The sequence below is a fragment of the Cucurbita pepo genome, chromosome 10 (genome assembly GCF_057944985.1).
Source record: "Cucurbita pepo subsp. pepo isolate OVF chromosome 10, ASM5794498v1, whole genome shotgun sequence".
NCBI lineage: Eukaryota > Viridiplantae > Streptophyta > Magnoliopsida > Cucurbitales > Cucurbitaceae > Cucurbita > Cucurbita pepo.
In genome coordinates this window covers 59,651-72,349 of record NC_141807.1, presented here as the reverse complement: position 1 = coordinate 72,349, position 12,699 = coordinate 59,651, and the positions used below count along the sequence as shown (strand labels likewise).

At 38.6% G+C, this 12,699-nt stretch overlaps 2 protein-coding genes across 6 annotated transcripts; both read left to right on the top strand.

Annotated features, from left to right (window-relative positions):
• Positions 1–509: 509 nt before the first annotated feature.
• LOC111804217 (alpha 1,4-glycosyltransferase family protein) lies at positions 510–7,577 on the top strand. 3 transcript variants are annotated; one of them, XM_023688944.2, is made up of 5 exons: positions 510–2,091; positions 2,169–2,318; positions 3,214–3,348; positions 3,900–4,088; positions 4,335–5,908. In XM_023688944.2, the coding sequence occupies exons 1-5, from the start codon at positions 665–667 to the stop codon at positions 4,486–4,488; spliced, it is 2,055 nt and encodes a 684-aa protein (XP_023544712.2). In that variant the 5' UTR covers positions 510–664; the 3' UTR covers positions 4,489–5,908. The 3 variants fall into 3 exon arrangements, with proteins under 3 accessions (XP_023544712.2, XP_086983615.1, XP_023544711.1); XM_087127489.1 differs by lacking the exon at positions 4,335–5,908 and adding an exon at positions 5,915–6,994 and having other exon boundaries at positions 515–2,091; XM_023688943.2 differs by lacking the exon at positions 4,335–5,908 and adding an exon at positions 7,201–7,577 and having other exon boundaries at positions 596–2,091.
• Positions 7,578–8,521: 944 nt separating this feature from the next.
• LOC111804218 (Haloacid dehalogenase-like hydrolase (HAD) superfamily protein) lies at positions 8,522–12,208 on the top strand. 3 transcript variants are annotated; one of them, XR_015422629.1, is made up of 5 exons: positions 8,628–8,873; positions 9,854–10,238; positions 10,550–10,756; positions 11,173–11,650; positions 11,745–12,208. XR_015422629.1 is itself a non-coding variant. In XM_023688947.2 (4 exons), exons 2-4 carry the CDS (start codon positions 9,981–9,983, stop codon positions 11,455–11,457), a joined length of 750 nt encoding a protein of 249 aa, XP_023544715.2. In that variant the 5' UTR covers positions 8,522–8,660; positions 9,854–9,980; the 3' UTR covers positions 11,458–11,669. The 3 variants fall into 3 exon arrangements, 2 of the variants coding, with proteins under 2 accessions (XP_023544715.2, XP_023544714.2); XM_023688947.2 differs by lacking the exon at positions 11,745–12,208 and having other exon boundaries at positions 8,522–8,660; positions 11,173–11,669; XM_023688946.2 differs by lacking the exon at positions 11,745–12,208 and having other exon boundaries at positions 11,173–11,669.
• The last annotated feature ends 491 nt before the right edge of the window (positions 12,209–12,699 follow it).

Below are 12,699 nucleotides of genomic sequence, written 5' to 3'. Positions count from 1 at the left end.
TCTTTTATGCCTTAGGAAGGCGTTTAGATGGGAGATATCACAAGTTTGGCTTTGCATTTTCAACAAGTTGAATTTAACTCTCCCTCACAAATTAGGGGGGGGGGGGGGGGGGGGGGGGGGGGGGGAAACGAGACTGAATGAGCTGTTCGTGAGCTGGAAGAGCTTGGGTGTGAGATTAGGCTTTTAGATTCTGATCTGGTGGGCATTTTAGTTCCAAGTCTAGGCGTTTCTCAAGTGACGACGAGCAACCTCGTCGACAACAAAAACTGTCAGAAAAGAAGGGAAAACGACACCAGGAATGAGGAAGGAAGGAGAGAAAGGACGAGGAAGAAGAAACAATAAAAATAATAATATTTCCATTACTCAACTAAGGGTTAAACGAGTTTGACCTATTAGCAACTTAAACTTAATATATTTTCTGGAGTTACTAAAAGGTGGAAATGAGGTTAGATGCTATTTTCATTAAAACCTTCCGTCTACTCTATGTTGATCAACTTTAAAAAAATATAATATAGAAAATAAAAAGTAAAAATACAATCTACAGCTGCTACATTACCTTATAATGCATTCCCTGCCTTGCTCGGTCGGCGACCTCAGATCATTTGCCCGCCATTGAGCTGCTCTTTCTATCTTCCATCTCTCTTCCGCCATTTCTACCTGTAAAATGCTGCGAAACCTTCAGACACGTCGTCGCGGTCCCTATGGCGCCTACTTTTGCGCCTTCGCTGCCGCTTTGCTGCTTCTATTTTCAGTTTCCCTCCTTTACACTCGCCTCTCTCGCTCTCAGTCACACACTTACTCTCGTCCCATGTTTCCTAAATCCCTAGGCAACATTCTGGTCTCTGATTCTGATGACGACAGCGATGTTATTTTGGGCACTACTGCCACCGATGAGGACAAGATCGATGAGCTCGATATTGTGGACGAGGACGTCCAATCTAGGGCATCCGCCGATGAGGAATTGGGAGAGGATGAAGATCAGTCTGATCAGGTCAGGGTTTCTGGATTTTATTTTGACCACGTTAGTGGAGCCATTAGGAAGGTTTTTGATAACAAACGTTCGATCCAAGATTGGTCTGACGAGAATTCTGGTTTTCCTGTCGGATTAGGTGAAGAGGATCGCAGTAAAGCTGCGTTTAGCTCGGATGATGTGCCGGTTGACGAAGAGGTAAGGAGGAAATCAAGGGAAATGACTGGGATCGAGGACGCGCTTTTGTTGAAGGTGGGTGGAAGAGTTTCGCCCTTAAGAGATGGGTGGGGAGACTGGTTCGATAAGAAGGGCGACTTTTTGCGGAGGGATAGGATGTTTAAGTCCAACTGGGAAGTTCTGAATCCGCTGAATAATCCCATTTTGCAAGATCCGGATGGTCTGGGTGTGGCCGCGCTAACGAGAGGTGATCGAATCGTGCAGAAATGGTGGATGAACGAATTTAAAAAAGTTCCGTTTCTTGTTTACAAGCCGTCAGGTGTTACACGGAAGGTCTTTAATACGGAAGTAGAAAACGGCAATGTGGACGCAAGCATCGATAAGAGCGGGAGCCTAAGTGGTCACACTGATATAAACGTAATGGACAATGGTAAGGAAGCTTTAAACGAGATTAGGACTTCAGATGAACACTCCGGTAATAACCTTTGGATGAAGAAAGTTATCAATTTTGATGAAGGTTCGAGTTCACATTTCAATGGCTATAGGACTTCGATATCTAGGAGTACTAAGAAGGAGAAGAGTCGGGATACAAGCGCAGAGAACGCTGATGTAGCAGATAAAGCGATTCTTACGAAGGGTGCAGGATCTAAACCGAGGGTTATGCCTCATATTTTGACTAGTATATATGCAGACGGCAAGCGATGGGGTTATTATCCTGGTTTACATCCGCATCTATCTTTTTCTCATTTTATGGATGCATTCTTCAAGAAAACTAAATGTGATGTGAGAGTTTTTATGGTTTGGAACTCACCTCCTTGGATGTTCGGTGTTCGGCACCAACGTGGGCTAGAGAGCGTGTTCTCGCATCATCAAAATGCATGTGTTGTTATTTTCTCGGAGACAATTGAGCTTGATTTCTTCAAAGATAATTTTGTGAAAAATGGGTACTTATCCTAATGAAATTCTTGCTAATTCACAGATTTTATTTTGTGATTGAGTAACTACAATTTTTGTTTAACAGTTACAAAGTTGCGGTTGCTATGCCAAATCTTGATGAATTATTGAAGGATACACCAACCCATAAATTTGCTTCCATCTGGTTTGAATGGAAAAAAACAAAGTTCTATTCTATTCACTACAGCGAGCTTGTTCGTTTGGCTGTTTTATACAAGTAAGCCTTCTCTCTCTATCCCTAAATTTCCATTTTTTCTCTTGAGATATTTATGAATACAACCACTCTTGGTACAACATGGTTTTTGATTCGTCTGTTAATTAAGTCAGCAGTCCTTCTGTTTCTTGCCAAATGACATGGGGCAAGAAAAACGTCAGGCATGTCCTTACAAGACGATCTTTCATTTTGAAGGCTGGACAAGAGTCAATTACTTAATATCACAGTATTTATCATTTCTGAAAGGCTAAGTATATGTTTTAGTCCCTGATGTGTAAAACATTAGGGACTGAATTGAATTCTTTTAAATATGAGGGATTAAATTGAATAAGAATATCCAAACATTAGGGGTTATAAAAAATTCAAAGGTCCTAAATGATTTTCTTTTATAGATTCTTTCTGATTCTAGGCTTTCGCAAATATCTTAAAAAGTGATTTTACGTTGGGATAAGATAAGCAAAAAGAGTTAGGCAAGGAGATGCTCTATCCACATTCTTTGTTTACAGGTTTCTTTATGTCAAGCCTTCGATAGATGTTATCAGGTCATAATTGTAGGTGCTCTTCTACTTGTAACACCCAATAAGAGAGCTGAACTCACTATCATCCAATCTCCTATTGTGAGAATTGACATGTTTATGAGGGTTTTGTGTGCGCATGCACGTGCGCATTGAAGAGAATGCAGTACCTGGGCTTAGTGCCTGTCGAAGGTTGGATTATATTATTTGGAAGAAAAATTTTCCGGAAAAGAGGGCTAAGGACTACCTAGTAAATTTTAGTGAACATTTAAATGTAATCGTCTTTATTGTGGCAAAGGTTTGTCTGAATTGAGTCCCGACTTTTGATATCGTGTTTATTTTCTGACTGATTATCTAGATTACAAATTTGTGTCGTTATCCAGGTATGGTGGAATTTATCTTGATTCTGATATTGTAGTCTTGAAACCTCTATCCTCGCTTCAAAATTCTGTTGGGATGGAGGATCAGCTTGCTGGAAGTTCTTTGAATGGGGCAATAATGGTATTTAGAAGGCACAGGTATGTGGCAGTTTAAAAGGCATCAGTTCTCTGGAAATTCATTTTGTGCTCACGAGTCGTCTATGTTATTATAACAGAATTAATTTTTCTTTTCTGAAAACATAATGGTTGATAACATCCTCACTAATCTACTGTGAATGAACACCTCCTCCAACATACAAAGAAGCTTGCATGACACAACAATATGCCCTCTCCCCTAAAGGAAGGATGCAAAAACACCTCCTCCAACATACAAAAAATGAAAAGATTGAGGGATCGGATCAAGTGTTTGGCACAGGACAAAATTGAAATTGATTTTCCTTAAAAAATTAATGTCTTCTAAGCTTACGGACTTTTGTGGGTTAAGAGATTGCTCCCACCATGTCTTCTAAGCTTAAATGTTTTCACTCTTTATGCACCCCATTTATAGAAATTCATGTCATCTACGCTTATGAGCTATTAAGGTTTTAAAGCTTACTTCCACTATGTATATATATATATATATATACACATACGGAGGCCTTGATTAGTTTAGATTTTTTTTGAGCTATATCTTTGTCTCTTTTCTGCAGCCCCTTTATAATGGAGTGTTTGAAAGAATACTATTCGACTTATGATGATAGAAGTTTTAGATGGAATGGGGCCGAGCTCTTGACCAGAGTTGCAAAGAGGTTTTCCAAAGAAGTGCCTATAGAACAGTTTGAGCTTAATGTGCAGCCATCTTTTGTGTTCTTTCCCATTGCCTCACAGAATATCACTAGGTAATTTCTGATTTATTTTCTCGTTCATCTTATGCCTTATATATGTGTGTGTATTTTTTTTCATACGTATGTTTGTATGTATTTTATTATCATTCCTTTTCCAAAATAACCGCTCTACATTCCCCTCCACTTCCTAATAAGGTTCTCTAACTAACTGCTGACCCCTAGTTGTCCTTTTGACACTACTTGCATACCTATTTACAATTATAGTTTTTTTTTTACCCTTCCTCACGTACGCATTTACAGTTGGAGGCTTAACAAAGTCTTCTCACTTGAGGGAATTAGAAAGCAGAACAGTCACAAAACAATCTGCACAAAGAGAGGCTACAAAGATAGCAGATTTCAATATGACAGTCTAGAAATTCTCCTTCTCAAGGAAAATTCTCAGTTTCCAATCTAATGTCCTAAAAGATAGCCCGCAGCATTGAGCTCTGGAAGATGGAATTATGGAAACGGCTGTCTGATAAAAAAATGACTTCCACGTAGTTTCAGAGAGCACTTCTTTGGTTGAAAATTCCCCCTTCCCGTTTATATGAGTTCTCTCCTGCAGCTAATAAACATGTGGGGCCTGTCTATTCCCTGTCTTAAGCCTCGAAAAGAACCATCCTCTACTACAGACTTCATATGTCTGTTGGTTCTGTCTATGTGGGTAGCCTTTAAAGAACTATGGTACAATTAAACTTCCATGTCACTGATCTCTGTACAAAGTCTTGTCTCCGCTTAATCAATCAATGATCAATGAAAAAAGAAAATGAAATTAGGTTCAAATAAGCAAATCTGTCACGGTAAAAGAAGGTTTGGGAGCACAAGATTTTGAGTGTTATGTATCTACCATTTCACCACCATGCCAAGACATTTTAATTACATCCCTGGTCAATGAATCTATTCTAGTTTCAACAAATTCTTAGAATTTTAGGTGGGATGGGCGTTGTAATTCTTTCTACTTTTCTGAGTATAATGATTGATTGTGAAGTGGGTTGGTGTTCTTCCTAATCTCCATCTCCTATGCGTCTCACCATGAAAACACGACAAAAAAAAAATAAAAATGTCTATATGGTATTACTTGCTGATTTGTGAGATTAAGAGATCGGATGTCTCAAGTATGGCCTTTAAAACTTGCTGAGTTTTCCTGGTGCCTTTTGAAGATAAGTAGAACAATCTAGGGAACGTCTGACTTAAGGGAAGGTCTCGTGAGTCGTAACTAAATATCAGCCTAGAAAATTGATTCAAGGGGATTCTACTGGAATTGGTTTTCCGGTAGCGGAATCAGAAGGTTAGAAGGCTCTTTTTAAGACATCAATTACTCCTGTTTCTTTTGCTCCATCTCACAGCGTTAATAGTCCTAGAGCACTTGACACAATCGCACTTTCGAAGGCAGCGGACTAGCGATTGTGCGGCACTCACTTTCCAGCGACAAGTGAGTTAAGCCAATTTGTTCTTGCGTCGCCTACGGCCAAGCGACATACGGTCGAGCCTCTAGCCTCGGTTTTAAAAGAAGGTTTTAGAAAACGAGGAGAGAGAGAGATTTTGGAAAGAGAGATTTTTAGAAAGAGACGTTATATAAGCAAGCAAGAGAAAGATAACAACGGCTTAGCATATATAACCTTGGGTAGGGAGAGACGCATTGAATAATTCCAGTTCCGCCGAATCAGCATTCTCTGAATTCTACAACATCTTTCCTGTCAATTTATCTTTTGCGGTTTTTTATTCCGTGAGAAGTCTTTTTTGAAGGTTTACCCTTTCCCCAGACCACCTCCACTTATCACCTAATTATTTTCTTGAATACTTGACAATCCTTCTGCCATGCTTTGACAATTTTTTATTAGTTATGGAGACCGGTGTTAGACCCGCTGGTGTCATATGGTGATTAGAAAATTCAGAATTCCACCATGGATCAGCTCTTGCAGGAGGCACAAAATCGCATGAAGAAGTATTCTGATGGTAAGCGGAGGGAAGTTAACGTTGAGGGGACATTGGGGTTTCTTGAAGGTTAAGCCCTATCGTCAGACGTCGTTAGCCGAAAGGACGAAATGAGAAGCTGACTCCAAAATTGTTTGGGTCTTATTGTGTTGAGGAACGTATTGGGCTAGTGACGTACCGTTTGAAATTTGCCTAAGGAAGCAATGTTTCATCTCCTCTTTCATGTGTCTCAACTAAAGAAAGCTGTGGGCCGTGACAATGGGATTCAAACGGGCCCTCCTATTCTCTCGGATACCTTCGGGGGCTGATGAGTTACTTGTGAGCTGGAAATTCTTTTCCTGAACATTGAGCTACCCGGATGAATGGTAAGGTACTGCTCTTACGTTATTCAATATACTTGGAAAAGGGGAAAAAAAGCACCAAAATACAAAAGCTCCCAGTCAAATCGAGAGGGCTGGTAATCTCTCCCCTGTTTCTTGAGAACTCTCTACAAAAATGCATAAAAGGCATGGCACTACACACCCCATCAAAATATACAGAACAACTCTCCCTCACTCCAGTGCATTCTCTCTAAACTAACTTGCACCCCCAATACCCTTCTTACCCTTAGTGTATACTGAATTCGGATCAGGGCCTAACATCACCCCTGGGGTCACACGAACATTGTCTTCAAGGATGTAATCAGGAAATTGCCTGCATCCGGGTGGAAGTTAGTTTAGAGCGGATGCACTGGAGTGAGGGAGTGTAGTTTTTGATGGGGGTGGGTAGTGCCATGCTTTTTATGCATTTCTGTAGAGAGTTTTCAGGAAAGAGGGGAGAAATTTTACCAGCCCTCTCGATTTGGCTGGGAGCTTTTGTATTTGCCTTGGTGCATTTTTTTTTTTCCTTTTCCAAGTATATTGACTAACGTAAGAGCAATACCTTACCATTGGGTTATTCAACTACTTAACCACTCACATTTTTTAGGGATTTTTAGGATAGCTTTCTATATATATTTACATTTTTTAGGGATTTTTAGGATGGCTTTCTAAATATATATTTACATTTCAAAATTATATTTCGAACACTTTTTTAACACTTAGGTCATTTCAAACAAGCAATAAGCTACTCTTTGTCTAAAAGTGTTCTAAAGTTTAATGCGGTTTATATTATTAATTCTTCTTTTTTGTGCAATCATCTATATTGGAATTAGATACTTTGCTGCACCAGCATCCGCAATCGAAAAGGCTGAGCAAGAGGCTCTATTGAAGAAAATCTTGAAAGACTCGCTGACATTTCATTTTTGGAACAGCCTGACATATTCTCTCATTCCCGAGTCTGAGAGCCTTGTGAGCAGACTCCTCGAACATACTTGTATTAGATGTTTTGATGTATTGTGAATTTCTCGAAAGCGTTCAAGCTTGTCGAGCATAACTTTAATAGAATTCTAGGATCCTCGTTCTTCTGGGTACATCCACGTGAGGTGGATCCGTGTTTCAGCCCTCTTCTGTATTTGAAACTCTGCATGTACATGCATACATATATGGGTTCCCGATATGATAATTGAATTAAAACTTGGACTGAAAGAAATGTGGCCATTTTAACGAGGTTCACACGAACTGGGAATTAAAAGTGGTCAACGCTGGCAAATTTCAAGTTTTGTAAATTGCTTCTGTGGAGTAAATTTTGATTTGGCATTGGGGTTGCATTTTATCGGTTTATGGGTTCCCGAGGCAGTCCCGTTCATCTAACTTTCTATCATTGTTCAAATTCTTGCTGGTTGTTTCTCATAAAACGAACTAGTAGTCAATCTGCAGGAAGCATCCAAGAGAACCTGTCATCAAGGAATCAGGAATTTGGTGAAAGCAGCCAAGATAAGTTGTCATCTGCTGGTATTTTTCAAATATTTTGTCCTCTTTTATCTCTTTGAAATTGTAATTTCCTATTAGGCATAAAAGTGACCTGTAATCGTGAACAAGCTCTTGGAACTGAACTGACCATTTTTACCGCCCATGAAGGAAAAGTGTTTGTGTAATAAATATTAGTGTAATTATTCATCGAGTATTATTTTATTTCTAAAAAGTATCTATCCAAGATTCTCGCTGTTGTGAACAGACGATGAAATTAAAAACCAAAGCCGAAGCTGTAAAACCCAAAACCAGTGCGGAAGCAGTAAAACCCAAAACCAGAGCTGTATTACCTTCGCCCAAAGAGGGAAAGAGAGGGAGACTGAATACCCGTGGGCTGAGTCCACAGTTTTGTTTTGAACTTTGCCTTTGAAGCCCTCCAATTTCCGTTAAATTTATTGCCATTACGCCGTTCTACTCTGTGGTTATTGCTGAAAAGGAGTCCCCGATTTATATCACGCAATAATCACGGCCTCCCCCTCCAAGTTTTTCCGATGACATTTAATTTGTAATAAAAGTTTCAATTAAATTGTTTTTATTATTGTTTTAAACCACAGGATAAAGTAAAAGTTGAAGATAAGAATGTGTAAATATTACTGAATTTAACAAATAAAAACACCAACATTTCATAAATTGATAGTTAGGTTAGATGGGTAAGATGGTAAATTCGGAAGAGGAAGGGGGAAGAAACGGAAATGGCGAACAGAAGTGGAGAGAATGTATATGCTGAGTTCGGCCATTGGTTTTGTCAAACTTTGGACGAAAGGTATGCAAAATTAAGCCCCCTCCCTTTTATTCCCATCCAACCTTTTCATCCCCCAACCCCCGTCATATATATACGCGTGTGCGTCTCTATTTCTCTCTCGCCTTCCCTTCTTGATCGTTGCTTCATCCAACGTCCTGCCCAAGCTTCCAGCTTCGGATGACATTGTGATTTACACCATTCATTTCAAAACATTCAATCCCTTTTGGCTTTCGGGTATGTTTTCACATCATTCATTGAAATCTTTTGTTCCCTCTCTTTCTTCTCTATCTCCGACTCTCTGTTGTCTTTTGTTGTTATGAATGTTCACGTTTTGATCTTCAGCTTTTCTCCATAGTCTAGACTGTATTGAAGTTTTCTGTTTCTCTTTGTATTTGCAAATTTTCACTGTCACCTCTTAATCGATCTGCTCACAAATCATTTCCAGTGATCTGATCGTGGTTGTTTTCTTGTTTGGTTCTCTGAATAAAGTCAAACTTTGCTTTTCACATTTTTGAATCGTTGTCGTGAGGATCTCTAATTCAGCTAAGAACATTTTTTTAGTGCGTTTTTAATGTTGCTTTTTCGAAGTATGATGGAATGCTCCACTGTTAGTTATCGACTCTGTTTGTCGCTCTGAGGTGAAGCTAACCTTATTCATGATGTTCATGTTCATTGATTAAGTGTAACCTTCCTCTGTTTTTGCAAGTGAATGCTATTGCACTTTCTTTCTTGACATTTCCTCGAAGCTAAAGGCCACCGGGTAGGCATTAATGCATTTGATTATGGAAGATCTTCTTGGCTCTTTGATCTTTTTTGGATCTTTATTTGATCATTAAAAACTAAACTCTTTGCAGAATTTCCTTAGCAGTGGCTGGTTTCCTAATTTATTTTTATTTTTTTCTTTATTGGGTCTGCTAAGTGTGTGGGCATTGATATTTTACTTTTGGCTATATATATCGATGAGGTCTCGTGGGTGATTTTTCGTCTTTGTTCTTATTCTTTCAACCTTCGTATTTTTCTTTTAATGTATCAATTTATTTCAATCGAATCCTTGATGTTAAATTTTACATGAAGTGAAAAATAAGGTGGTCGGCATTGCCAGAAAAGACATTTGTTTTTGTATTTGAATACTGAAGTTGAATTGTCCACAGAACACACTGCTTTTATCTTCTTGAACAGCTGTTGTGTTTTGATATTCATGTACTTGAATGCAGGATTTATTGGTTAATGCTGTAGTTGGCTGCTTGATGAAAGTCCGTTAGTTGGGTGCTTTCAGATAAATTTTCATTTGCTGCGATTGTTGATATCATTCACTTTGGAACTGCAACATTCTTCATTAAAATGTCGCTCTTGTCAAAGTTGCGCTGTATCACCATAGATGTTACTGGCACGTTGATAGCTTACAAAGGCGAGCTAGGTGATTACTATTGCATGGCAGCCAAATCAGTGGGACTACCATGCCCCGATTACAAACGTATGCATGAGGGTTTTAAATTAGCTTATAAGGAGATGGCAAAAAACTATCCATGTTTTGGATATGCAGCAAAAATGCCTAACATCGTTTGGTGGAAAACTTGCGTTAGAGATTCCTTTATCAGGGTAAGAGACAGATATAACCGTCTAGATATACGGGCATGGTATTTTGCAGTGAGTAGATTCACAAATATACTCATCAATGTTGATTTTGCATAGTCTATAGTCAACAGTATTAGATTAATGGCAATCACATTTGTTAGAATTTTCTGTCCACATTCTCTTTTGAAGGCATAGCCAGTCTGAGTCAAACCCTGTTGTTAAATTGTATGTGGAATGGGGAAACATACAACAACTGCTAGCTCAGAATTTAAAAAACCTTCAGACTAAGAATTTCCGAAATTTTTATGACGTGAAAAATCTTGTTTTACCAATAGGCTGGATATGATTATGACGAGGAGACATTTGACAAGGTGTTTAGACGTATATATGCATCCTTTGGTTCATCTGCTCCTTATAAGGTGTTCGAAGATTCCCAACCATTTCTTAGATGGGTGCGTCAGCAAGGCCTTATGGTTGGCATCGTGAGTAATGCAGAGTACCGGTACCAGGATGTGATCCTTCCAGCCTTAGGCTTGAATCAGGTATGTGTGAACTCATTATGCCCTTGTTCCCTTTTCTTTTTTGGGTATACTGTACATCTAGATTTTTGTCTTGTGATGAGGTGGAGACGACTTTTAAAATAGGTACTTTTAAGTGAAAATCTAAGCACTCTTGAAAATTTCATTAATGAGGTGCTTTGAAAAGTACTTTTAAGTATTAATTTTCAATTTCACTGCTAGTTGCATTTAGAAGACAAATGATTTGATAGCGTAGATGTGAATGCAAATGGCCATTACTCGTTCCCATGGTTTAACAAAAGATCTTAGAATCCTTCCTTCTTCTGATATTAGAGTTTATTGTAGCACAATGAAAAGTGGCACTCTGTTTTGTTCAAGAGTGTTCTTCCTGATACACGAGCAAGTTCTGCTGACGGGTATTGTTCTTCGTGAGTGTTCAGGGATCAGAATGGGACTTCGGAGTATTCTCCGGTCTCGAGGGTGTGGAGAAACCAGATCCTAGAATCTACGAGATTGCGATCGAGAGGGCTGGAAATATAGCTCCAGAAGAAGCTCTCCACATTGGAGACAGTTTGCGAAAAGATTATATCCCTGCGAAGAGCGTGGGAATGCATGGTCTGCTATTGGATAGATTTGAGACATCAGATGCTGAGGAATGGAGGAAATCTGGGGCAGTGGTGCTTCCCGACCTGATGGCTGCCAGAGAGTGGCTTCAGAATAACTGATTTGCTAAGTTATCTGCTTCTCTTGTTATAGAGAAAAAAAAAAAAAAAAAAAACAGCGTAATGTTAATTTACATAAGGATTTTACCTCAGTGAATCTGCTTGGAATCATGCATCTGTAAGTGGTTGAGTCCCAATTTCACGACTGGCTGCTGATTTTTGAAAGCTTTGCTGTTTTCAATAATAAATTTTTGAGGTATGAGTATTGAACCCAATCTAATTACAAAGTTAATTTCTTACAAGAATTAAACCCTCCTTGCTCCAGCTTTTCCTGTTGCTTGATTGAACAGCTATATGATAGTGAGTGAAGTTGGAGGGCAAAAGGTTAGTTAGATAAGACGGGGAAGTGTTTCAGATGCAGGGTTGTAAGGTGGACATAAACGCTATGAATGTAGGTGTAGCACGCACATGAATACAAGGCTGAATGGCTCGGAGGCTACAAAGATGGAGGGTGGGGTTTGAAAGAGTTTGAAGATGGGGCTTAAGTTAATGGTGAGGTTGTAGAGGTCGTCCTAACCAGGTTACTTTGTCATCACCATCATCAACCGCGTTACTTCATCCATCTCATCTAACACTTCCTGCTTCAACTAAAGCTTTAGATGGTTTGACCCAGAATTAGGATTAAGATTGCTTCGTTCAGTTTTTTATTTTCTTTGATTTAGTTTGCCTATTTTAAACTCGGTACACAACAAATATTGAAACCTTTTTATATTTTGAGGTGTATATTACAATGGGTGGAGGAATATTTTAAACATATTATATCATATTTAAAACAGAAAAGATTGGAACGTACAGTTTATTAAAAATTATAATAAATATATTATAGTGGAGAAAAGTTAATGCAAATGCATAAAAGGGAAGTATAATGTTAGTTTATTTTGGGTGATTTGAATATAATGAAATATATATATTTATTGGTTTGAAAAATGAGTTAAATGGTCGTGGTGGACCAACCCCACATATACCACACATCCATCTAATAATTGCTTTGTGGAAAAACTTTTTCCACCTTACTTTCCCATCCATCTTATGCAACCAATACAGATCACATCCAAACTTGGTGAACCGTTGATGTTAAAAAGTTATTTTGAACCCATATTTGATATACATGTAAGGGATAAAAATAAATATATAATACGCGTGAACAATTAATTTTAAGATGATAATTATTTCATGATTGAAAGATGGTAGTGAGTGTAGATAAAAAAGGTGAATATTAAAAAAAGTAGAAAAATTCACCTAAAT

Excerpts from the sequence above, each read along its gene's own strand:
- LOC111804218 (XM_023688947.2), top strand. The coding sequence starts at position 9,981 with ATGTCGCTCTTGTCAAAGTTGCGCTGTATCACCATAGATGTTACTGGC. Across the intron at positions 10,239-10,549 it reads TTAGAGATTCCTTTATCAGG|GCTGGATATGATTATGACGA; the intron begins GTAAGAGACAGA and ends TTTTACCAATAG. Across the intron at positions 10,757-11,172 it reads CAGCCTTAGGCTTGAATCAG|GGATCAGAATGGGACTTCGG; the intron begins GTATGTGTGAAC and ends GTGAGTGTTCAG.
- LOC111804217 (XM_023688943.2), top strand. The coding sequence starts at position 665 with ATGCTGCGAAACCTTCAGACACGTCGTCGCGGTCCCTATGGCGCCTAC. Across the intron at positions 2,092-2,168 it reads GATAATTTTGTGAAAAATGG|TTACAAAGTTGCGGTTGCTA; the intron begins GTACTTATCCTA and ends TTTGTTTAACAG. Across the intron at positions 3,349-3,899 it reads ATGGTATTTAGAAGGCACAG|CCCCTTTATAATGGAGTGTT; the intron begins GTATGTGGCAGT and ends TCTTTTCTGCAG.